Genomic DNA, 25013 nt, shown 5'->3' on the forward strand with positions numbered 1-25013 from the left:
ACCGAGTATAATCTTTACTGTTATTATTATCATCATCATCATCGCCTCTGCCAGTTTGAGCGTGGCAAATGACGCCTCGTTATTTGGGGTTCATTTATTCCGTTGCAAGTGCGGCTGAACGTGTTTCGTACGTTCCCTGGGCACCCAGCTTTCGGGGTGTCCCCCGCTTTGGCCGCCAGGTAGGATGCGGGCAGGTGGGGCTGAGCGCGCAATTCCGGGCCCCGCGGCCAGGGGGCGCTGCCACCCAAGTTCCCCACCCCCACCCCTCTACCCACGCCCCGTCCGGGCTGGGGCGGGCAGGGGGGCGGGCAGGCGGGGGCGCAGGCGCAGGAGCGGGCGGGGCGCTAAGGTTGGCGTCTTCTCGCCCCGACCTTCGCCAGCGGGGCCGTAGCATCATGACGGTGGGAGCCAGGCTCCGAAGCAAGGCGGCGAGTGGTTTCCTGCGCCGCGGGCCCCGGGCGCGAGCGCGAGCGCGGGCGGAGGGGGATGAGGAGGCGGCCGCCCTCCTGGAGCAGCCGGAGCGCGGGGACGAGGCGGCGAGCGGGGCGAGCGCGGGGCGCCCGGGGGCCCGCAGCGCGCGCAAGGTGCACCTGGCCGTCCTCCCCGAGCGCTACGAGCCGCTGGACGAGCCGGCCGCCGGCGAGAAGCCCAAGAGGAGGTACCGGCAGAAGCTGAAGAAGTACGGCAAGGTAGGGCCCCACGCCTGCCACCGCCCGCGGGCTCGGGGTGCGGGCGGCCCGACCCCCCGCTTCCTGCCCGATCGCCCGGAGGGTGGCGGTCGGGTCCCCATCGGCCGGCTGCGCGCGGCTTCTCTGGGCTGCCCCTGCGTCCCCTGGCCAGCAGTCGTTAAGAGACACGGAAGAGGGTTCCGTCTGTCGACTGGGAGGTGAAGGAAAACTAAATCGCAAGTAAGGAGAGGAGCCAAACCGGAGCTTTGCGGGAGGGCGGGGGGCACCAATCCACCCGCTCCTCCGGGGCTGGCCGCTTGGTCACATTCCCAGCAAGTCCCAGCGTTCCCCGTGGTTCTCATCCTGGTGTGTCTTACACTCCCTTGCACAGTTGATAGGACAGAAATCCGTGTCCCTGTTCTACAGATGGGAATACTGAGGCATTTGAGTGGTTAGGTGACTTACAGAAGGTGACCCAGTTGGAAAATAGGGAGTTGCAGGCCAATTCATCTGTTCTCTGGCAACATCCTCGCCAGGATATCCCACCGGCTGAGAATTGTTTGGGTTATTCTCCTCAAGTATTCCCAAGGTTATTTCCAGGGCCTGGGAGCTCAACAATACATAAATAGGCACTTGTTGAATCTACTTTTCTCTTCCCCCAGCTGGCTATCGGTGTACTCTGGGACCTGCAGACATACGACTGCCTTTTGCCTTGGGGGCTGGGGGGCAGAGGAAGGAGGGGAGACAGAGAGGAGGAGAGAGAGAGAGAATATGAATATGGGATAAAATGACAGTGTCCTTCTCAGAGATCAAAGCCCAAGGCAGTGCCCAGGTGCCTCTGCCTGGAATCACTTGAAGCTACTTCTGCCCCTGCCCCTTGGGGCTGGACAAGGCCACCCAGAAGATCATCATAAAACTCATTGTGTCCTGGCCAAAGGCCCCATCTGATTCACGGTCTCATTATCTGTGTCCTCCAGTGGCCTCTTAGCCTATCTAAAACCATCTGGTCTCTGCTCCTAGAAACTTCGGTGTATCATCCCCTGTAAAAGCCCGTCAGCAGCTTTGGGCCCAGTGTACGGGCAGGCAGTGAGTGGTACAGGATATTATTAAAAACTCTGAGGTCGGGGGCGCCTGGGTGGCTCAGTCGTTAAGCGTCTGCCTTCGGCTCAGGTCATGATCTCAGGGTCCTGGGATCGAGTCCCACATCGGGCTCCCTGCTCCTTGGGAGCCTGCTTCTCCCTCTGCCTCTCTCTCTCTCTCTGTCTCTAATGAATAAATAAATAAAATCTTTAAAAAAACAAAACAAAACAAAAACTCTGAGGTCGGGACTCTCAGGCTCAGAGTCCTGCTAGAACTGATCACCCGCTTCCTGGTCTCAGTTGAGCACAAAGAAACCACCACTGGCCTCTCAGCGGGCGAACGGATACTGTACCTCTCAGGTCGGGCAGGCACCTGAAGATGGTTTTGGGTGCTCATTTCGTGCAGGGATTGTGCTAACCACTAGAGATCAGAAACCAGATACAGTGCAGTCCTGCCCTAGTGAAGTCCGTGCCTCCCAGGGAGATCCTGGCAGAGTCGGGGCGCCACCATGGAGCCTCATGGTACAGAGCCCTCAGGGATGAGGCTGTAAAGTCAGGGACAGTTTGAAATCAATGGTGACCTGAGAACCTGGCAGAGAAGATTGAGGTCTCACAGGTTAACGACGAGTTACTACCTCCCACTCACTAGGATGGCTATTATTTAAAAAACAAAGAACCAAAAAAAAAAAAAAATAGCAAATGTTGGCAAGGATGTGGAGAAATTGGAATTCTGCAAATTGCTAATGGAAATGTAAAATGGTGCGATTACTGTGGTACACAGTTTGAAGGTTCTTCCAAAAATTAAGCATAGAACTACCATATGATTCAGCAATTCAGCTCCTAGGTATATACCCAAAATAATTGAAAATAAGTACTGAAATATACATATATATATATTTGAGCGAGAGAACATATTCACATGTTCGTTGCAGCATTATTCAAAATAGCCAAAAGGTGGAAACAACTGATAAATGATAAAATGTGGTATATACATATGGTGAAATATTAGTCAGTCATAAAAAGGAATGGAGTACCATGACGGGCCACAACGTGGGTATGATGGAGGCTGGCTGGGTCCGAGGAGGGTCCTTGGCTCCATGCAGGATGGCACTCAGAACTCGAGCCAAGAGGAAGTGAGAGCAGAGTTTATTGAAGACACAGAGAATATAGGTACAGAGTGTCTTGGAGACTTGGAAAGAAAAGTGAGTCTCGTCTTGGCATGGGGTTTTTACTGAGACTTGGCGTTTTTACTGAGGATAATGGGCTGGTGCAAGTGTCTTCTCAGGCATCTAGGAACAAAGACGAGTGTTGAGGTGTCCGTAAGTCATTTAGGCCCAGGAGCCAGGGATCTTGATGAGTCAGTCAGCGGTCTTGGAACCACCCTGCCTGGTCACTCCTTAGATGTTACCTGTTGTGCTGGGAGACTCCAAAGCCATTATTAAATCCTTGACCTTTACATGGAGAACATACATTATCTGTTCTATAAGGTGTGTCAAGGGCGACAGTGTAGGTCCTGGCCAAAATAGAAGCAGGAAAAAGAAGGAAAAAAGAAGTTTTTCGTGAGGTCCCTTTAGTTTCCCTGTCTCAGATGAACCTCGAAAACATTATGCTAAGTGGAAAAAACCAGACACACAGGATCACATACTGTATGCGTGTATGATTCCGTTTCTATAGAATGTCCCAAATAGGTAAATGCAGAGAGAGGGAAGCAGATGGGTGGTTGCCAGGGACTGGGGAGAAGGAAAAATGGGGGGGGGGCAAGTGTGTAACAGGTGCAGCTCTTCTTTTGGTGATGGTAAAGATGTTTTGGAAGTAGGTAGAGATGCTGGTCGCACGACACTGCCAATGTACTAGATGCTACGAAATTTTTCACTTTAAAATGGTTAATTTTTATGGCAGCGGAAGCTCGGTCATGTATCACCCTAGTTCAGTAGACACCGGAAGCCGTATGAGAGGACACTGTCCAATTAGGGTTGGATGCGCCCTCTCTGCCTTCAACTTCCCACCTTCTTGGAGGTGTCTGGGAAGGTAACCAGTTAGGTCCCAACATGGAGGAAGAGAAGAGCCCACCCCTCTTTGCTGAAAATCTACGGCAACAGGCAAGCCTCCGCTAGAGGTGTGGGGAGGTAAGTCTCCAGGCTTTAGCCACCATTGAGTCTTTCCCTTTCCTGGGCCCAGTCGAATAAGGAGGGACCTGCAGACGCGCCACGTTGTTGTTGTTTTATAAGATTTTTATTTATTTATTTATTTGACAGAGAGAGACACAGCGAGAGAGGGAACATAAGCAGGAGGAGTGGGAGAGGCAGGCCCCCCGCTGAGCAGGGAGCCCGATGCGGGGCTCGATCCCAGGACCCTGGGATCATGACCTGAGCGAAGGCAGACGCTTAACCGACTGAGCCACCCAGGCGCCCCCGGACGTACCACATTGTTAATGGATGGCTTTTCCTTCAAGGAAGGGGGCTTGGCAGTTCCTAATCATCTGTTCACCGCTCCAGCCCTGCACCCGACTCCCTGCTTCTGTTTAAAGAGAAGCATTGGGCCTTTGTGACATGTGAAAGGGTTTCTTCTCTCCTGCTGCCCTGGGGTCCCGGCCAGGCGTGGACCCCAGTGTCCAGCTGGTCCAGCCTCTCGAAGGAGGCTCAGGGCTCAGGGGCTGCGTGCCTGGACTCTTGCCCAGCAGCGTTCCCTGGTCATTTTTAAGTAATGACGCTCGTGCTCACGTGGTGCTTTCATTGTTCGGAAAGGGCCATTTTCTGGGTCCAGGGGAGGGGAAGGAACAGACATTTGTTGTTCTGCTGCAGCATGCCAAGAGCTCTGCTGCGCATTTCATGGGTGAGACCCCTGAGTCACGCCCAGAACCTTGGAAAGTGCCCCCCCCCGCCCCCCAGGGTGCAGCTATGGAAGCTGGAGTTTAAGGAAGGTGCGCTGTTCGAGGCCTCACAGCTGGAGGGTAGCCAGGCTGGGAGGCAGGAGTCTCACCTGGCAGTTGGGTTGAGGGGACTAACCCCCAAAACTTAAGATGAGAGGTCACCTTCCCCAGGCACCCCTGAGAGCCGCAGGAGGGGTGTGGATGAGGAAAGTACATACGTTTTGTCCATCAGGCAGCTGGGAGAGGGTCGGAGGGGGAAATACAATGTGTGGAGGAGCCTTTAGCTCAAGAGGGAGAAAAACTGTCCTCCTGCTGGAGGTGGCAGCAGGTAAGAAAGGCTCAAGGCTGCCAGGCTCAAGCCCCGCCCTGTGCCTTGTTGGTTTGGTGACCTTGGGCTGGGCCCACCGCTTCGCCTCAGTTTCCTTATGAGTGACAAGGGGTAAGTCGAGGGTTATGGGCAAGAGTAAATGCCCTCCCCGCAGAGATCTCCGAGCTCATCTGGCAGGTGGCAAGGCTTTTGTGACTGTTGGCTGCTGGCTCGGGCTGAAGGAGAGACCCCCGTAGGACTGTTGACTTTCTGATTCGTTTTTAATCAGAACTCAGTAACCTCCTGTAGCTGATCGCCCGGCTCAGCATTGTGCCTTGGTCCTCACCACATTTCAAAACTGAAGACTTGATCTTCATATTCAGGGGAAAGTGATCTTTGTTGGCAGCCGGGTTTTTGTTTGTTTGGGTTGTTTTTTTTTTTTTTTTTGAAACTGGAGGGGGCAGGGAATCCCTGACCTCCCTGGGGGTTAGTTGAATCCAGAGAACCCCCAGAAAGTGCCATCCTTGCACAGCTGTAATAGATCACCACCAACGCAGTGGTTTAGGACCAACACCAGCTGTACGGGTCTGGAGGCCAGAAATCCGAAATCCGAAATCAGTGTCACTGTGCTAAGGTCCGCAGGCTGGTTCCCCTGGAGGCCCCAGGGAAAAACCAGTTTCGATGCTCTTTCCAGCTTCCAGAGGTCCCCATCCTCCCGCATCCCAGCCAGCAGCAGAGGTCCACAGATCTCTCTGTCATGACATTGCCTTCTGTATGACCCCTGTGTCCCTCTTAACAAGGACGGTTGTCCTCCTTTGGGTCCTTATACATATATAGCGGCCCTTATAATGATTGGCCCCACCTGGATAATCCAGGACCATCTCCCCCATCTTAGGACCCTTAATTTAAGCACATCTGCAAAATCCCCTTGACCCTATAAAGCCGCGTATTTACAGGTTCTTGGGACTGGGGGGCATTCTGCAGCCTACCCGCTCCCCTGGGTCCCCCATGCCTCATTGCTTCTCTGAGAGATTATTTGGGTTGAAAACTTGACCCACATCAAAGAATACAAAACCTCCCTCAAATGACACTGAAATGGTCATCAATAGATATTTTACATTTCTTTGTATCGCTTCTCTCGAACCTGTGTTTTGACAGTATTCCAGCTAATGAGCTATTTTAGTAGCTTTTTTCTAAATGGCAAAGATGAAGCGACGGGCAGTTTTTGCAAATAGCACGCTGAGCAAAGTGGATGTCCAAGGGCCAGAAATGTCAAGTTTAATGCAGGCCATCCGTGATTCTGGTTGGCATTACTTATAAAGGACCGTAAAGGACTGTTACACTTGCTCCCAGAGAACAGTCTTTTGTTACTGTTATTTCAGGGAGGGAAGTAAAATTCTCCCACTGAATCTTACTATACATTTAAGGAGATGTCTCTCTTAGCAACCTCGTGCCACCCTCCACCCCACGCATGAACCCTAATGTCTCACTGAGAAGTCAGTGGGCACAATGCCAGGAGTCAGTGTCTAGAGAAGCCATAGATGTTACCTGGCTCTTTCCCGGGGCTCCTTATGGAGCTTTCGAGGTTCCAAAGGAAAGATCCGGGCCCTTTCTGGGTGCTGGGAGTACAGCAAGGAGCACAAGAAAGCCCCTTCATCTGGGAGAGAGGGAAGGTCAGCCTGCTAGACAGACAGACCAGGTTTGCCAGGCAGCGCTGGCCCTGAGCTTTGTGATTGTGATCAGGGGTTTTGAGCGAAACCAGGAATCTTAGGTGCTTATTGGAGTTGGGAAGGTCAGGGGGCTGGGAGACAAGGTGGGTGGTAGGGTCCAAGTCACCCACATGGATGTTGACATCATTGAGAGTGATGACGAAAGTTGGGGGTGGGAAGCAGAAGGGGGGTGGGGTGGGCAGCAGCACCATCGATATGAGTGGGGGGGAGGGTCTCTCTGCTTCCTGTTGCCATTCCATTTGAATCCCTGGGATGTCCCCTGTCCAGCACCAGGCCCTGCAGAAAAGGAGTGGATAGCGAGAAAGCAGGGTGTAGTCATTACCTCAAGGAGCTAATCATTGTACTGGAGGATGCAGCAGTCTGAGAATAGCGGGAGACTCTGGAGACGGATGTGCGGGCTGGACAGGAATCTGCGCTGGAGATAGAGGGACGGCAGGGTGGGCTTTCAGATAAAGGTGAAGGAAGGAACCCTTAGCCCAGTTTCCAGATGATGCAGTGACTGGGCTGGAACGGAGAAGAGTAGGCTTTGGCTTAACAGTAAAACCAGGGGCGCCTGGCTGGTTCAGTCAGTAGAGCATGTACGGGACTCTTGATCTCAGGGCCGTGAGTTCAAGCCCCTGGTGGGCATGGAGCCTACTTTGACAACAAAACCGGTTTGGTTTCAGAGCTAGCAGCCTCACTACTGTTGGCTTTCACCTCCCTGGCCAGTGGCACAGTGGCAGCCCCTGGGTCATGCTGGGGGAGCATCCAGCATGGGACCCATGGGGCGCTGAGCTCTGAATCAGGATGTCCGAGTTATCTGGAAACGTGCAGTGCTTGAAAGTACTTTGCAAGATGATTTGCCCTGAGAGAAGGCGGCAGAATGGTCCTGTACGTAGGTCACCGTGGCGTGTGAGGGACTACGGAGTTGCCTAACCCGCCCCTTTGCTTTTCTCTTCTGTCCTGAAAAACAGAATGTTGGGAAGGTGGTCACCAAGGGATGCCGCTACGTGGTCATCGGCCTGCAGGGCTTCGCTGCGGCCTACTCGGCCCCATTCGGAGTAGCCACCAGTGTGGTCTCGTTCGTCCGCTAGCGGGAGCTGCGGGGCAGACGCACCAGCACGGATGGAAGCTCCGCTCTGGGACCATCTCAGACCTGAACCCACAGAATCCTTGGAGGAAGTCAATGTCTCTCCTTGTTGCATTGGATGAATGTTATGAACGGAACGTGCCTGCCCATCCGCTGAGCTTTTCAGGACTCTAGGACACCCGTGGCTCCGATGGACAATCCCGCAGGGAATCCGGCCGTGTTAGGTTTGGGGTTTCAGTGTGCGAACGCCGAAGGTTTCCTGCGCAGGTGGCCGGGGGTCTGGCCCGGAGGCAGACACCTGGCAGATGCTCTGGGTGGGTAGCGGAGGGGTGATTACGAGGCGGGACAGGGGTTTTGACGATTTGTTATGTTCTGGAAGGGTCGCAGGCTGACACGGCGCTCACAGCCCTTGGCTGCCCTGATTCTGGGGCCAGCAGAGGAGCTGTTTGTCATGCGCCCCAGCTCCTTCCTCCACCCCTTAGTTACCAGGGGTGGAGTTACGGGCTTGAGAAGAAGAAGGAAGGAAGGAAAATCTCTTTGAAGGTGGGGATGCTTTGAAAACTGTTGATGACGTATGTGACTGTTGAAAGCAGATAAAGCTTGTGATCCCACCCCCACCCCCACCCCCCCACCTCCCGGCCCCCGTGCCCAGGGACAGGAATGTGTTGCTGGCCTGGTGGGAGGGAGGGGTGCAGAGGCAGGCCGGTGGGCTGGAGAGGTGCTGGAGGGAGCTGTTCCGTGGGGCCCGGGCCAGGCCTGTGGCTGGCCGATGGCCGGGCCTCCTGACTTAGCTGCCAGGCACCATCGCCCAACTGCGCCAGGCCACCCAGAGGCGCTTTGTCTTGGGAGAGAGGGAGACACGGCGCCTGGCAAGGAAAGTGTGTGATTTAGAGAAGGAACCAGTAAGTAGGAGACAGGTGTGCTGGAAGTAGAAAGATGGTGGACAGGAGGAGCGGAAGTTGGGGAGCCAGGGCTGGTTTATCAGCCTGGGAAACCTTAGGTGGGCTGGGCTTGCAGCTCCAGGTAGGGACCAGGGATGCTGGGGGTCTAGGGGTGCCAAGGCTGGTGCTGAAAATCCCCCTGGGGCCCATGAGCTCTCACTGGCTGCCTTTGTAGCATCCTTTCCTCTTCGGGGCTGCCAAGCTGGTCTCACCTGGATTCAGAGCTCAGCGCCGCATGGGTCCTGGGCTGGACACTCCGCCCAGGATGACCCAGGGACTGCCATTGGATCATTGGCCAGGGAGGTGAAAGAAAGAGGAGGCTCCTCTTAGCGTACCCCTCCGCCAACCCCCAGATAGGCCACCGTTCCGACTGTTGCCAGAATATCCAGAAGCCCAAATAGTTGTTGCTGATCAGTCTGTAGGGTGGGTGGCAACACCTGCTTGCTGCCCTGAGCAGCTCCCCAGGCCCAGCACAGGAGGCCTCAGTGCTCAGGCCTCACCAGTCAAGCCAACCAGGTGGCACCAGAACGTGGAGAAGGTGGCTGGGGAAGACAGAGACAGACAGATGGACAGAAAAAGGAACCAGCGTAGGAGAAAGTTGTAGCTAGACATTCTGGAGGCTCATGTTGAAGATGAACTTAGATCCAGTTCTGCATCATTAATATTTGTGAGGAAAAGAGAAAACAAACGGTCTTGTTTTCACTCAAATGATGAAAGAGGTTGACAGCTTGCCTGGGCACACTGGGACTCGGGGAAAAGAGACCGAAATGGAAGAAAAAGCCAAGCAGAGTTTAGTGGGAGAGCCAGGCCTCCACGGCCCACAGGTGACGGGAGGAGGCAGCCTGTGATGGGCTTGGAGGATGTCGCTCCCCGGCGGGCCCAGGGATGCTGACCCGCCCCAGAGAAGTCGCTGAGTCCCCTCGGAGGAATGGAAGTGTGACCCTGGAAGGGACCAGAGCTGCCCAGGCCTGTCCGATGAAGACCTTCCCCATCCCATCCCCAGATTGGAGATACTATCAGGCCAAGTATATTTGGCCCTGAAATTCGAATCGTCTGATTAAGAATCAGCCTAGAAATGTCAGCAGTCAGAACCTTGCAGGGATTGTCCCGGGAGCCAGATTAATGTGTACAGAAGATGACCTTGTCCAGACTCCCTGAGGGCTCATTTTCCCCGGGGACAGGGCATCCGTGTTGCAGATTACCTTTTTGCCTGTTTCTCAGTCTTCAGGTTTTTTGTTTGTTTTTTTTTTTTAAATATCCGGGTCCACACCCTACTGAGAATTGAGTTTTAGAGCTTTGGCTTTACACGCTTGACCAAGAGGCTTCTTTTGTATCCTTTTCCTGCCCTATAATGTAAATAAAACCCTCAATTTGTGTAACGTGTCTGTGTGTGAAGTTTTTCTCCCCCTAACTTTCCAGCCTTGCTTCAGGTTCCTGCAGCGTCCAGCCAAGGCTGACTTCACATGGGGACCTCCCTAGGGCACCCAAGCCACTACGAGGAGCCCAGTGCTGCCCCAAGGCCCAAGGGGAGGGAAGGGTCCCCGATTCATCTGGAACTCAGCTTAGGTCTTAAGGAGGGGAAGGGGGGGCTGGTTCTCAGGAAACCCAGCAGAATAGGGTTCAGCTGAGACTCCTGTCTCAGCTCATGCATTTGTTGGAAGTGAACATTTCCAGAACCTCCAATAGTTGAAAACCGACCGCCGTGCCCCGTGCCGAAATAGGTAGCTTGAAGACAGAGTCTGGGTATAAGAAGGAAGATAGTTTATTACTTTGCCAGACAAAGGAGACTGCAGCCGGCTAGTGCTTCCAAGACTGCAAGCCCACCCAGGGTAAAAAGGCTGAGGGGTCTTAGAGAAAAACACAGGATCGGGGCAGATTCGATAGGAATCTGGTCCAAGCCGTGTTCACCCTGTCTTCAAGCTGGCTCTGGCCATCGGAGTGTTGTTACTACGTATCAGCATCGATACGGAGCTCCTGGAATGAAGGATTTTACAGAAACACAAGCGAAGGGGGGAGAGGGAGAGCCTTCAAGAATGAAGAGGGAAACTTGTTTTAAAGTCACGCCTTGCTGAAGCATGAGTGTGTCCATCTTAATTTCCGACCATCTTTACGTTTCTATAGGGGTTTCACAATTTTGATTGAGAGGCTTGGGTGGGACCAGGAAGCTGCGTTTTTCACTAGTGGCTTAGAAGATGGGGAAATGCTGGCCCCCGGGGGCTGCTGCAGGTTGCAACTGCCAGTGGACTCCCCAGGTGGGAGCCTGGGGTCTGACCTGAGCCGGGGTGGGGGGACCTGGAAGTTCCAGCAATACCCTCCTTGGGTTCTGTTAATTTGCTAGAGCGGCGCACAGAACTGGGAGGAACATTTTACTCCCTGTTACCTGTTTATTATAAAAGGATCTAGGGGCGCCTGGGTGGCTCAGTCGTTAAGCGTCTGCCTTCGGCTCAGGTCATGATCCCAGGGTCCTGGGATCGAGCCCCACATCAGGCTCCCTGCTCCGCGGGAGGCCTGCTTCTCCCTCTCGCACTCACCCTGCTTGTGTTCCCTCTCTCGCTGTCTCTCTCTCTGTCAAATAAATAAAATCTTAAAAAAAAAAAATTAAAAATAAAAGGATCTAACTCAGGAGCAGCTGGATGGAAGAGATGCACAGGGCAAGGTCTGAGCAGAGGATACAGAGAGCTTCCTTGCCTCTCCAAACACACCCGTCTCCCCAGATCTCCAGTGTATTCACCAATCTGGAAGGTCACCCGAAGCCTGTTTTTAGGGAGACATCATTATGTAGGGTGATTGATTAAACCAGTGGCAATTGGTAATAGAATTCAATGTCCATCCCCTCTCCTCTCCCGGGAGTTCTGGAGGGAGGTGGAAAGTTCCAAATCTTTAACCACAGGGTTGGTTCTTTGGGCAACCTGAAGGCTTGTCTCATTAGCATAACAAAAGACACCTTGCCTGCTCTCACAACTTAGAAATTCCAAAAGGGTTTTAGGAGCTTGGGCCAGGAACAAGGACCAAGACCAACTCTATATTTCTTTCTTCCCTTTTTTCTTTTTTTAAGATTTTACTTATTTGAGACAAAGCATAAACGGGGGGAAGGGACTGAGGGAGAGGGAGAAGCAGGCTCCCCGCTGAGCAGGGAGCCAGACGCGGGACTCGATCCCAGGACCCTGAGATCATGTCCTGAGCCGAAGGCAGAAGCTTCACAGACTGAGCCACACAGGCGTCCCACCAACTATATATTTCTGATTATAAATCACAATAACACAAGCAGGTCAAGAGAAGCAGAGTGGTCCTGGGTAGCCTCAGATTATACTCCCTGGCAGGACGGGGGTCACGTGTGTCCACCAGCTGTTAGGCATAGAGCAAAGCAGGAAGTGGGGGACCTTGGTGTCTTCAGCCACTTTGGAATCGCCCCTGCTGTCCCTCTCTGCCCCGCCCCTGCACTTTATCAGAAAACCCCCGACTGGCGTCTGTGACCAAGAAGCAGGACCTGAGCTCAGGCTTCCTGCACCTTCCAGTAGTCCTCCAGGGCATGGCGGCGCCCTCGCAGACAGTGGTCCTGGGGCTGGGAAATCCTCCCAGCAGGCTCAGATTCAGGGAGCTGCTGCTGTGGGGTTTGCCCCCGCGATGTCCTCCCCCCACCCCCCGACTCTGCAGGAGGACCGATAAACTGAATTTAACTTTGTGATGCCATCATCCCCAAACTTTTTTTTTTTTTTAAGATTATTTATTTATTTATTTGGCAGAGAGAGACACAGCGAGAGAGGGAACACAAGCAGGGGGAGTGGGAGAGGGAGAAGCAGGCTTCCCGCAGAGCAGGGAGCCCGATGTAGGGCTCCATCCCAGGACCCTGGGACCATGACCCCAGCCAAGGCAGACACCCAACCGACTGAGCCACCTGGGTGCCCCCCCTCAAACTGTTTTGAAAACTTTATAGCTCTCTCTGTAAATGTATTTTATAATAGAAATTATATACAGAGTTAAAGGGGAAAAATAATGCCCTCAGCATCCTTGTAAAGGCCGTATTTGAGAGATTCTGTGGTTTGGCCAAAAGCCTGAGAAAAAACAAAACCTCAAACTCCCTTGACCATTCACGGGGAAATGTGGGGAAAAATAATACGTGGGATCTTTTTTTTTTTTAAGAGGCAAGGGTTTTGAGCCAAACCACTCCACTGAACTTCACCAGGAAAAGGAGGTCTCTTCAGATTTTCTAGAAGGCTCAGTGCCAGAGCCTGGTAGGTGTGAAAGCCACAAAGGGGCAGGTCTGGGAGGGGATGGGAGGGGGGCAGAACAAAAGTTTGGTTGCTGGATGGCCAGGCCTAATCTCCCCCGCAGGAGTGCTCAGCACCTCGCACCCTGCAGCTCCATCCAGGACACAAATTAGGGTCAGAATTCAACACCTCCAGGACTGACTTGGCTGTTTTGTTTTGTTTTGTTTTTTTAACAGGTGTTTCTCAGGTGATTCGCTTGCATAACCTGTTGACAAGGCTCTAAACAAGTGTGTCTGGTTCAAAGCTGATACAGAAATGAGGACCAAAGTACAGACGGAGCAAAGAGCGAGCCCTTCCTTTTACTGGGTCCTTAAATCCAGAGCAAACCCCTTCCAACCAGACCCGCTTTCTCCATTCAAAATGCGGGGAGGCTCTGACAGTTAAGCCTCTGCCTTCCGCTCAGGTCATTGTCCTGTGGTCCTGGGATGGAGCCCCATATCGCATTGGGCTCCTTGCTCAGCAGGGAGTCTGCTTCTCCCTCTCCCTCTGCTGCTCCCCCTTGCTTGTGCTCTCTGGCTCTGTGTGTGTGTCAAATAAATACATAAAAATCTATAAAAACATTCAAATTGGGGGGAAATAATTCGTGTGTATTTCCCTTCCTAGGAGAGATGTTCAGAATCGCTGCAGAAGTAGAAAGTGGTGACATAACACCTTTTTCGTTTGTTTGCGAGGGACTTATCTGCTGGAAAAAACCCTTTACCTGTTTATCTTCTTTCATTGTGGAAAGAACTCCGAGTTAGGTGTTATTATCATGCCCCCACTCTGTTGTGGACTATGGTTTGTGTATTTTGAGATCTGTAGCGTTAAGGAGAAAAAGGCATATAACTTATTTACAAATGTCCTTTATTACCTTTATTTTCCATGCAAAATTAAGCTTGGATTTGCGTTTTGGAGCTTCCGTTTCAGTAAGTCAGTGAGCCATGCCCGTGGTGCCACAGGCCTGAGATTCCACCTGCACCCCCTGCCCCCGATTCCACATGCCCCCCCTCCCCGGGTCTCGCTGGGTATCAAAGAGGAGGACCAGGAGCACGCAGTCTCTTAGCTGGGAGACGCTGTGCTGGCTGGCTTAACCATATCCTTAGATGTGATTCTGTGGCCAGGAAGCCCTGAAACCGGGACTCAGGCTTCGCTTTCAGCCACTTCCAGCTGCGCCCCCCCCCCTCCACTCTCCGTTTCTCTCTGGCTCTGCTACCCCCAAGGGACCGCAAGGAAGAGGGAACTTTCATCCTAATCACATCCAATTTGCCTTCCTGGGCCCATCAACGTGATCCAGCTAGGTAGCTAGAAACCCTGCAGCCAAAGACTCGCGGCGCTTACCAGCCCCTCATACCATGAATTTCTGAGATGCTGAGATTCCTTAGCTGCTGCTTTACCTCAGGTGAGGCGCAGGATGTCCAGGCTGCTTTGAGGTAACGGGCTTGAGAAATGGAAGCTTGAGCGAGGCAGAAAGGGGCGACAGCGACCAGAGAGCTGAATGCAAATAAGTTCATTAAGCGACCCACCTTGCAATAGCCATAGGCCCTAACTGACCAATTACATCCAAGCACAGTTCCCGAGATTACCCAAAAAGGGGAAATTCCCTACGTCCCCATACTCCCTCACTCCACCCTATACCTGTGACCCCTCACCACCCGCGTTGCAGTCTCTCCTTTGCTCTTTTGCCCGAGGATCCCTTGTGCTGTATTCAATAAACTTCTCTTTGATTCTGCGATGGGTGAAGTATCTCACTACCTGGGCCAGTAGCCCCCACCCAATTGGGACGCCCCACATTTGGTGACCCCCCCATCTGATCGCCGCACCCCGCACAGAGGGCGGGACATGGGGGCTGGGCCAGGGAGGAGATCCGTGCCCCTAGGTCGGGGTGGTTGAAGTTACTGTATTTTGCCACACATCCTTGGTGTGCTTTGGGCAACCACAGTTACTGTTCCCACTGCCTGGGGACTGTGTTCCCCTGGGGCCAGACCTCCCTGTTTCCTCGCAGCGCCCTGGAGGGCCACGTGCCCGAGCCCCAGGCTAGCAGGAAGCTGCCCTGCACCCCAGGAACACCACTGGCATCAGCCCACCTGGCTTCCCAGAACTTCCCACGACTATTTTCTGTATTTTGGAGGCAGTCTTTGAAGTGCCAGTCCACTGTCCTCCCAGTGGTGGCCTCACTGAAATAAATTCCTTCCTTGTTTCACCACCTCTGGATTTGGTCGGCGGCAAGTGGCCGGACCTGGTCTGTTTGTTGCACCCCAACCTGCTACAGGGGAGAGGGGGAGGGAGGGACCGGGGGGGGTGGGGAGACACACAGCTTGCTCCCCCTCCACTGTTAGTGTTTTTCTCTCGTCCCCCTAAACTCATCCTTTATCTGCACGGGGAATGGCTTCCAGGTTCCTGTTGGGAGCAGAGCCCCACCTTTCCCTTTGCGTAAAGCAAACCCAGCTAGAGCTGCTGCAGGGCTGGTGTGGGGGCGGGGGCTCGAGAGCTGCTGATCGGAAGCAGGTGGCTGGAGGTTCCAGAAAAGCTTTATCGGTAGCTTTCTGTCTTTTCCAGCCATTCCAGATGAGGAAGGACTCTGCACTTTCACCCTGAGCTGGGTTAGGCTTGCCACTGGCCTTGTTTGCCAACACCCAGGCTGGTCCTATTTGTGACATGGGGGTACAGACGAAGTCCTGGCAACTCCTTTGGGCACAGTGTTCAAAGGACAAACAGGCTGCCTGAGGATCAGCAGGAAAGCTTGGGGCCCTCAGGAGGTCAGGGGGCGGGAGGTCACGGTCATGGCTCATGGCAGACACACAGGGGCCCTAAAGCTCAGTCATAACAGCTGTGAGGACCGGGAGAGCAAATACACACTTTTTTTTTTTTTTAAAGATTTTATTTATTTATTCATGAGAGACAGAGAGAGAGAGAGAGGCAGAGGGAGAAGCAGGCTCCCAAGGAGCAGGGAGCCCGACGCGGGGCTCGATCCCAGGACCCTGGGATCATCGCCTGAGCCGAAGGCAGACGCTTAACCGTCTGAGCCACCCAGGCGCCCCAAATACACACTTTTATTAATCACCCAAGGAGCCTCTTCATTTGTGTCCGCTTGTGTATTCAGCAAAGAAGCCTTGCACACCTGCTGTGTGCCCGCACCACGCTGGACGGCCAGGCGGCTCCACTGGGAGGCAACAGGCTGGGTGGTTGTGGGTGTGAGCCCCACTGTCACACTGCCCCGGGTTTTGCAGCGTCACGTGCAGGAGGTTGTTAGGGGGTTGTAGACAGCAAGAGGGAGTCACTCATGTCAAGCAGGGGCCTGTGTCAAGCAAAGGCGCAAGGAGTAAAGGGAAGGGTACTGTAGCTACATCGCCGAGCCCAGCACCAGCTGTGGACGCCCCAGAACCGACGACGAGCAGAAGCAGAGGGGGTCTGCGGGGGCCCGAGCCTGCCTCAGTCCCTCCGAAAAGGGAGGACCCTTGCAGTAAACTGTCAGACTCTTCCGACCACTTCAAAAAGCTAACTGCTGCCGAAGGCTCTGCATGATGATGTCCGAGCAGAACGGAGATCCTTCCCTGCTCGAACACAGCAGGCAATCCGTGCCCAGAGCCGACCCGGACCAGACGGAGGCCTTATCGCAACTTTGTGCCCACAGACTGACTTCGAGTTTGGTTCGTTAACTTCCGATAACAGCTCTGTTACCTGGTTTGTTCTGCTCGGTGTGCTGTCTACGAAGCCAAGTCAGTCACGTGGTGAAATGTCATTGAGTTTGGAATCCTGAACCCACTTTATAATTATGTTAACCTTGCTTTATGGCCGAATACAGCTGATGTTGTGGAAAGCCCCAGCTCGGGTGTGGCCTTCAGAACACGCTCATGACAGGGGAGCTGTGGGCTCAACCCCCAGTAGCAGGAAGCGGGACTGGGCAGAAGACACCCAGCCATGGCCTCAGCCCCCCCCCCCGGGGAACGCTGAAGCCAGCATGGCCTGACAGGGTTGACCTGACTTGCCCCGGGATGGCCAGGCGCTTCTACCCCATGCTGATCAGTCCGTGGATGTGGGCTGCCCTCTGGGCAAGGTGGCTCTCCAGAGCTGAGGCAGTCTGAAAAGTGCTCGTAGCTGAAAAGCTGTCTGCAGACATTCCCAGCAGCTGGGGCCGAGTCTTTTCTGGAAGGTGGATCTGGGTAGCACATCTGGGTGTCCCCTGCGCTGGCTCTGAAATCTGACTCCACAGCTCACTCCCTGTGTGACCGTGGGCAAGAGGCTCAACCTCTCTGCATCACAGTTTGCCCATCTGACAAGAGGGGGTTTGATAACTGTATCCATTTTGTAGAATTATCAGGAGGCTATTCATTCTCGCAATAGTGAAACCCACAGAAAGAGCTCAGGATGTCCTTGTTTCTGGAAATAATAAAAAAGTAAGGTCTGGCCTTGAGAGAACTTTTATTCGGTCATATAGCTGCAGACAATTATAGTCTAGTGTGAAGAGTGTGTGCATGAGGCGATCAAGGGGCCCCTTAGGGGTGGCCCAGACCCTATTTTGGGAAGGCTCCCCACAAGGCGAGGGATGTCAAAGCTGGGACCTGCGTGATGAGCAGGAGCTTTCCGGTGGGGGTGGGGTGGGCGAAGGGGTGGGGAAGAGGGTTTCAGGCAATGGGAGTAACATGTTCAAAGGTCCAAAGGGGAGAGAAAAGTGAGTGACGGTGTGCCTGGAGAGGGGCATCCGGCGCGTGGTGGGGAGTGGGCTGCCTGAGTCATGAACACTGACCTTGGCGAAGGGAGACCTTTAACAGAGGAGGTGGCTTCCACCGTAAGCACGGCCTGCCCTGCTCTCCCGGTTGGCTGGGGCTGGAACCAGGCAGTGGGGGTGGCCTTGACCTCCAAGGCCAGGAGGCCCTGGGTCCTGAGGTCTTCCTGAGCACCTGGGCAGGGGACGTCCTGCCTGGTTGGGAACTGGGGACCATCCTCTGCTAACACCGAACTTCGGAGGGGGAAGGGATCTGGGTCTTCCTTTGCGCTTGCTCTCAGCCGCAGAAGTAATCTGAGCACTGTACAGGGAGTCAGGAAAGCAATCGGCTGTGTGGCTTTGAACCAGTCCCTTTACTTCTCTGGACCGGGGTACGGTTGAAGCGGATGGTGCCTTATTAGGATCCCGTGGCCCTGGTGCCCTGAGTCGGAGGGATCTTCTTGCAGCTTCCCACTGACAAAAATCCCGTCTCTTTGTACTTTGATCTTGCTTATCTTTTCTTTCTTCAAGGGGGCCATTTCCTATTCTTCCTCCCTCTTGACCTCTTAAGGAGCTCTCAAGGCCACTCTGACCATCGGCAGGCCTGCCGCCTCCTCTCCACGGGCCCCTGAGAAGGAAACAGAAACAATAGGAATCACTTCCCCAGCAGCCTCGATCCCGTGTCCAGAAGAGGGATCAGGTTGTTTTCTGGCTGCCAATGTTTTCCCCAGTCCCACCCCACCCTCCAGCCTGCCCTCCCTCGTGACCAGGGGTCCCCCCGGCAGGCCAGCAGAGGCCAAGCCCTGACCTTTGCCCCAGCCCTTCTGTCAGCGGCCTCCCAGCCCTGTACCTGGAACTCTGCTTCTCTCAGCAGGAAGGCTCAGCTCGAGGCCTCCTCCTCCATGCAACCTTCCCTGATCTCAGCGGCTGGAATGAATCGGTTCTTCTGGACACGGCAGCCTCCCGCCTGTCCTGAGTCTTAGCCTCCATTTTAATCTGCTCTGTATCTGCTCTATATTAGAATTAGTTGTTAACACGTGCGATTCCCCATGCTGCCCCCAGCCTGATGTTTGCATATAGTAGGTGCTGGGGAGGGGGGACACAAAAAGGAGGAAAAGAAAGGAAACGGCACAAAAATTTATAGGAAGCTCTGTGGTGCCTTTAGAGCAAAACTGGTTCCTGTTTATTGCTTTGTGTCCAACAAAAGTCACAAAACAAAAATCTTCGGAGCGTGCATGAGCCCAGACAATTCTACCAGACAGCCCTGCTCAGGAACAAGGAAGAAAGCTATTAACAAGGTCTCCGTGTGTTACTTGGTGACAGCACGAGAAAGCTCACTGGGAACGAACCTGCTGCAGCGCTCAGCTGCCCCTTGTCCTGAGTGTATAGAAAGTGTGTGTGGGCACAGGGAGGGTGGGACGCTGACCAGGCGGGTCAGGGGACTGGCCATGGGGCTACCCTAGGTCTGATCTCGAAGTGAATGGAGTTTGGCCCATGTGCTGCCTGGCCTGATGAGGAGCAGCCGGGGGGCCAGAGGGAGTTGGGGGCATGGAGCTGGGGACAGGCCATCCTGCAGGCCTTGGGGGCCATGGGGATGACGTGGCCCTCCTTCAGAGTGAGGCGAGGACTACTGCAGCCTTTGAGCAGACAAGGGCAGGACCTGACTTCTGTGTTAACGGTGCCCTGCGGGGAGGGACTGTCCTCAGCCCATTCCACAGACGAGGAGGCTGAGGCAGAGAAGGTGAGGAGCCCAACCCCCACTCACACCACTGGAGGATGTGACTCTCCATTCTAGTGCCCCGCTCCAGGCCATCCCACTCTGCAGGTACGTGTCCGTCTACTGGCTGCTTGCTTGTGTGAGGTGTCACTCCCACCCGTGGACCGTAGGCTCCACGATGGCAGGGACCGTGCAGTTCCCTGCCGTATCCTTAGTGCCTTGTACAACGCCTATGACCTAGCAGGAGTTCAGTGGACCTTTGCGGATGAGCGGACAAAGACAGACATCCCAGAGGGCACAAGCCGGGGTGCTGGGTGCTGATCTCCGGAAAGCTCAGCATGCGAGGTTTCCTGGGGAATTCCTGGGACTCCAGGCCGGCCTGAGGTCACATACATGGGTTTCTGCTCGGGACCTCTCCCTACCCCACCGTGGCACGTATCTTGGAGAATCAGGGAAGGGTGCTTGGCTGTATGGTGTCCTTCATTTATCAATTTCCTGGTTCTTTTACAGGCTCAGTCACTCACAGCTGTCCAACAGGTGTTCCCTGAGCATCACTCCGTGCCTGACACTGGGCTGGGATGGCATGCTAGTGACCGAGAGTGCGGTGCCTGTCCCCATGGACTTGGGCAGTGAGGGTGACGGAAGGGGACATTTTGGATGGGTTCTTCGTACAGGGTGAGGGAGTGGCGTTGGGGTCCGTTCCACAGTGAAAAGTCTCCCCGAGCCGCAGTGGGGACAGGGTGGGCCTGGGGTGGGCAAGGCTGAAGTGAGGAGGGGAGGCAGAGCCTATGGCCTGGGCCATGAGAGGGCTCCCTCCTGAGAAAGCAGAAGGGACTGGACTTGCCTAGGTGGGCGTAGGGGTGAGGGAAAGTGAGGAATCAAAGAATTCTCTCGGATTCTGGCCTGAGCAACTGGGAAGGCACAGGGTGGGGTGAGGGGGAGCGAGAAGCATGAGAACGCCAAAAGTCTTTGGAGTTCAAGGCCAAGACTGCTGTTTATTTGTTTAATTGTTACAATGCCTCTTTGCTGAGCCAGAAAATACAATGTGCAAGGCCAGGCCCTGGGGTTTTCTGCTGTAGCCTGGGCATTTCCTGCAAAGTTGTTGTCATTTCTACCCTGGAACCCGGAGAGTCATGTGACCACCCCAGTCCCTGACCTTGGCCTCCTGGGGCCAGCAGGGACTCATGTGCACACTCTCCCTGCTGGTGTCTCCTGGCACTGGAGTCTGCTGAAGGGCACGTCCCACAGGGGAAAGGGGGGTGCCTCACGTGCATGCATATGAGGCAGGGCTGTGCAGAGAAAAGTTACGTGCATGCCTCAGTAAAATGCATGCCCTGCTAGGAGTTTATTTATTTTTATTATTATTATTTAAGATTTTTATTTATTTATTTCAGAGAGAGAGAGAGAGAGAATGAGCAGGGGGAGGGGCAGAGGGAGAAGAAGACTCCCCGCTAAGCAGGGAGCCCAACTCGAGGCTCCATCCTGCGACCCCAGGATCATGACCTGAGCCAAAGGCAGATGCTTAACCAACTGAGCCATCCAGGCACCCTTAGAATTTTCTCATTAATAGTCCTAATGATGCGGGGTTGTTGAGCACAAGGGTCAAGAAAGAATTCTTGAGATGTTTTATGGTGCAAAAAGGTGCTTTTATTATAGCACGGGGACAGAACCCTTGGGCAGAAAGAGATGCACTGTGATTGTGAGGTTGACTGATTACATACCTTTGAGTTGGGGGAGTAGAGAGAACAGAAATCTCTAAGGGGATTTCTGTATGTTAAAGAAGATTACAGGATCCTGGAGGTCTGGCTGTTGTCAAGCTAAGGTTGCTTTTAGTTTCTAGCAAAGGATTAACATTAAGGCAGCTCTGAGTTCCTTGAGGAATGTTAACACTGCATGTCTCAGGTATTTATTTATCCACGGGCTGCAAGTTGTAAGGAAATTTAATTTTATCTACATTTCTCTTGCCTTAGTTCTCCTTATCACTAATAATTGGCTAGAAAAGTCCCAGTCTCTAGACTTAGGGGCTCCCAGTAGGACACCTGAAATCCACAAGGCTTTCCCCACAGAATATTAAAATCCTGAGGTACATACATCACTATAAATATGAATGGGGAAGGGGGTCCTTTTCTTATTGTTCTTAAACATTAAAACAAATTGCAAGAACTTTGAACTGGAAGGAAATACCTAGAAGCAGTGTATTTGGATTAGGAGAAAAGCAGGATGTGAGAGAAAGTGTTTATCATCGTGATGGCTTTTAATTAGGGGAACTAACTGGACAGAAGATGGGCTTTCAGGCCTTAAAAAGTCATTATTCATCCATAAAAGGAAGGTAACAAGATCTAGATGGGGCATAGGTAAAAACTCTCTCTTCCTCTAACTGGGTATCTAACATAGATCACTCCAAATCTGATGGGGCATTTCCTTCTTTTTTTTTTTTTTAATGAAATCTTTTTTTATTTGAGAGAGAGAGAGAGAAAGAGCACAAGCAGGGGGAGTGGCAGGTAGAGGGAGAGGGAGAAGCAGGCTCCCCTCAGAGCAGGGGGAGCCCGATATGGGACTGGATCCCAGGACCCCGGGATCACGACCTGAGCTGAAGGCAGTTGCTTAACCTACTGAGCCACCCAGGTGCCCAGGGGCATTTCCTTCTTACACTGCTCTCAATAGCTCTCCTGGTACCACGGGGAGCTCCCTATTCAGAAATATGCTTTTGGGGGCCTTTCTCAACAAGGAAGGAATCTTTCTCTTGACTCCAGGCAAAAGTTATTTCTCCTTTCTTTGAATCTCCATATCACTAGACTACTCCAACTTCCCACAGGGTCTTATTCACTTTTCGCCTTATATTTATTTCCTTGTAGATTTATTTATACTATAATACAAACCAAACAACTCCATAGGCCCAAGTAACTTATGCTGGGCCACATCACCAAACGGAGTCTTTGTACCTAACCTAATTTCAGTTTTAACCTATTCCAGAAATGTAGTCTTAGTCAGTCATGAATTTTCTGGTCAGCACCCATCTGTAATCAGTCATGCGGATTCTCTCCATCCCCGCCCCTACCCCGGGAAGATAAGGTAATCCACCTAATAAACCCCCTGCTCTTCCCCTAAGGGAAGGTGACTTTGCCTCAAACCATCCTTTCTTTTGCTAATTGTCCAGTCCCGCTTCTGCCTATAAAGTCCTTCTGTTTTGTACAGCTGCTAGATTGAGATGCTGCCCCATTCATGAATCGCCTAATTAAGCCAATTAGATCTTCAAATTTACTAGGTTAAAGTTTGGTTGTTAACCATATGTATATTCTACAAACCGGATTGTAAGTTTCTGTGTGCGGGGGGTGGGGGCGGGGGGGGGAAGTGCCTGCAGGTTTGTTTTGTCAACCTAGGAGCCTTGCAGGTAATAAATGCTCAATCATAATTCTATACGTGTCAGGATTATGGTTTGTGGGGAGCAGACAACACTAGAAGAGCTAAGTGCAGGGAAGATCGTGAGGCGTAGGGCGGGGCTGGGTGTTACTAAATCTGCTTGTTCCCCATTCTGGTTATGGAAGGAGAGACAGAGAAAGGAAAACGTTTTTCACACTGTCAAAGGCCCCAGTGCTTTATTCAAAACAAGAGGGTTTAGGGATGCCTGGGTGGCTCAGTCAGTTAAGCATCTGCCTTCAGCTCAGCTCATGATCCCACTGAGTCCTGGGATCAAGTCCGAGTGGGGCTCCTTGCTCAGCGGCGACCCTGCTTCTCCCTCTGCCTGCCGCTCCCCCCCCGCTTGTGCTCTCTCTCTCTCTCAAATGAATAAATAAATAACAAAACAAAGCGAGAGAGTATATTTGGTTTTCCATTTGTCGTGAAAAACTGTAAATGGTAGCAATTGTGGAGTTGGCTGTAAAGAATGTTTTCCACCCAAGAGCATTCCTTCCCCAAAGCTTCTTTGTTAGAAGTCTTCATCTAAAATCAGCCAGGATTCCTTCTGTTTATGTCATCATCCAGATGAATTTGCTTCCTGTTGTGTTTCGCAGGAAGATCAAGGATGGACCGAGAAGGTCTCGGGTTGACGCTGCCCTCAGGGTTCCTGCTCTGTGCGTGTAAAGGTTTGAGTCCCGTGTTCCTCCACGGGGTCCAAGGAAACAGCTCTGGCTGCATTTCTACAGACGAGCTGTGCTGTGTGCGAGTTCTCTGTTACGTTGATGGGATTTCTATAGCAGGATGTAGTGACCCCATTTTTTTTTTTTTATAAATTAGTTGATGCTCTCAGTGTTGTGCTTCATTGTCTACTTTGACAGGAACATGAAATAAGGAAAGTTCTAGAGAAAGATCCCCCCGCATTTCCTCATTGTCTCTGAGCAAACTGCCCCCAGGTTCCTCTGACTTGACCAGCCTCAACCTTGGCCCATAAAGACTCGAACAAGCACCAGCATAGTTTGCAACAGCTCAGAGCTACATCTCTAGGATGAACCTCGCTCCCCTTAAAGTGCTTGCCTGAGGAAACTCAAGGCTGCCAAAAGAACTTGCTGTTTGTTCCAGCCAACACCTAAAGACAGGGCCCCTGGCACGCTGCTACATTTGTGGGCCCACGGGAGCCTAACTTGATAAGCTCCTGGTAGTGAAGTCAGTGGGTTTCCTAGGGAGTAAGCACCGTTCCCACTTTGTTGTGATTTTTCACTTCCCTGACCAGCACTCTAGCATTCTCCCCTTAAAATGCCCACTCACCTCTGTGCAAACTGAAGTTGAGGTCAGTCATGCCAGGCTCCTTTCCTTGTTACAATAGTTGTTACTGATTAAAATCTGGCCTTAGCAGTGTCCTTCAGTGTCTGATTTTGTCTAACATCTTTAACAACGTAAGTTCAGCTAAGACCATCCAAACAATCCCTTGGTTGCTTGAGTTAAGAATGGAGGGGGGTCAAAGGATAGAAACCTCCAGTTTGAAGGTAAGTATGTTGTGGGGATGTCGTGGACAGCACGGCCACCATAGTTAACAATGCTGATTGTGTACTTGGAAGTTGCTAAGAGAGTGTATCTTAAAGGTGTTCGTCACAAGAAAGAAAAAAATTCTAACTGTGTGAGGTGATTTTTTTTTTATCTGAGGTGATTGATGTTAACTTATTGTGATCTTTTCACAATACATACATAGGTCATTATGTTGTCTACCTTAAATGAGTACAATATTGTATGTCAGGTATATTTTAATAGAACTGGGGACAAATGGGAGGGAACGTACGCATTGCTGGTGGGAAATGTAAAACGGGGCAGCCATTGTGGGAAACACCTTGGCGGCTCCTCAGAACCGTTAAATGTAGAGGGACCATAGGAGCCACCAAATTCCACTCTAGCATATACGCAAGAGAATCAAAAACATATGTTTTCACACAACTTATACACAACTGTTTATGGCAAATGACTTATAGCAGCATGATTTATAATGCCCCAAAGTGGAAACTGATGAACGAACAGACAAAATGTGGTCTATCCTTACAATGGAATATTATTGCTCCACAGGAAGGAATGAAGTACCAATACACACGACAATGGACATGGACCCTGAAAACCTGCTAAACAAAGAAAACCAAACATAGAAGCCACGTGTTGTATGATTCCATTAATATGGATGTCAAAAAAAAACCCCAAAAAACAAAAAAAACCCAGAATGTCCAGAATAGCCAAATCCATGAAGACAGAAAGCAGACTAGGGGTTG

The 25013-nt window shown here is 52.4% G+C and overlaps 1 protein-coding gene and 1 long non-coding RNA gene across 3 annotated transcripts; both read left to right on the forward strand.

The window, feature by feature from the left end:
- Nucleotides 1-309: 309 nt before the first annotated feature.
- C6H1orf115 (chromosome 6 C1orf115 homolog) lies at nucleotides 310-25013 on the forward strand. 2 transcript variants are annotated; one of them, XM_081825200.1, is made up of 2 exons: nucleotides 310-689; nucleotides 24817-25013. In XM_081825200.1, exons 1-2 carry the CDS (start codon nucleotides 396-398, stop codon nucleotides 24871-24873), a joined length of 351 nt encoding a protein of 116 aa, XP_081681326.1. In that variant the 5' UTR covers nucleotides 310-395; the 3' UTR covers nucleotides 24874-25013. The 2 variants fall into 2 exon arrangements, with proteins under 2 accessions (XP_081681326.1, XP_081681325.1); XM_081825199.1 differs by lacking the exon at nucleotides 24817-25013 and adding an exon at nucleotides 7607-10042 and having other exon boundaries at nucleotides 321-689.
- On the forward strand, nucleotides 12818-13491 carry LOC145722369 (uncharacterized). Its single transcript, XR_014146602.1, has 2 exons — nucleotides 12818-12895; nucleotides 13108-13491. It is a non-coding gene; the product is annotated as an uncharacterized LOC145722369 (long non-coding RNA).

This window comes from Leptonychotes weddellii, chromosome 6 (assembly GCF_054177405.1).
Source record: "Leptonychotes weddellii isolate Sample4059 chromosome 6, ASM5417740v2, whole genome shotgun sequence".
Classification (NCBI taxonomy): domain Eukaryota; kingdom Metazoa; phylum Chordata; class Mammalia; order Carnivora; family Phocidae; genus Leptonychotes; species Leptonychotes weddellii.

Excerpts from the sequence above, each read along its gene's own strand:
- C6H1orf115 (XM_081825199.1), top strand. The coding sequence starts at position 396 with ATGACGGTGGGAGCCAGGCTCCGAAGCAAGGCGGCGAGTGGTTTCCTG. Across the intron at positions 690-7,606 it reads AGCTGAAGAAGTACGGCAAG|AATGTTGGGAAGGTGGTCAC; the intron begins GTAGGGCCCCAC and ends CCTGAAAAACAG.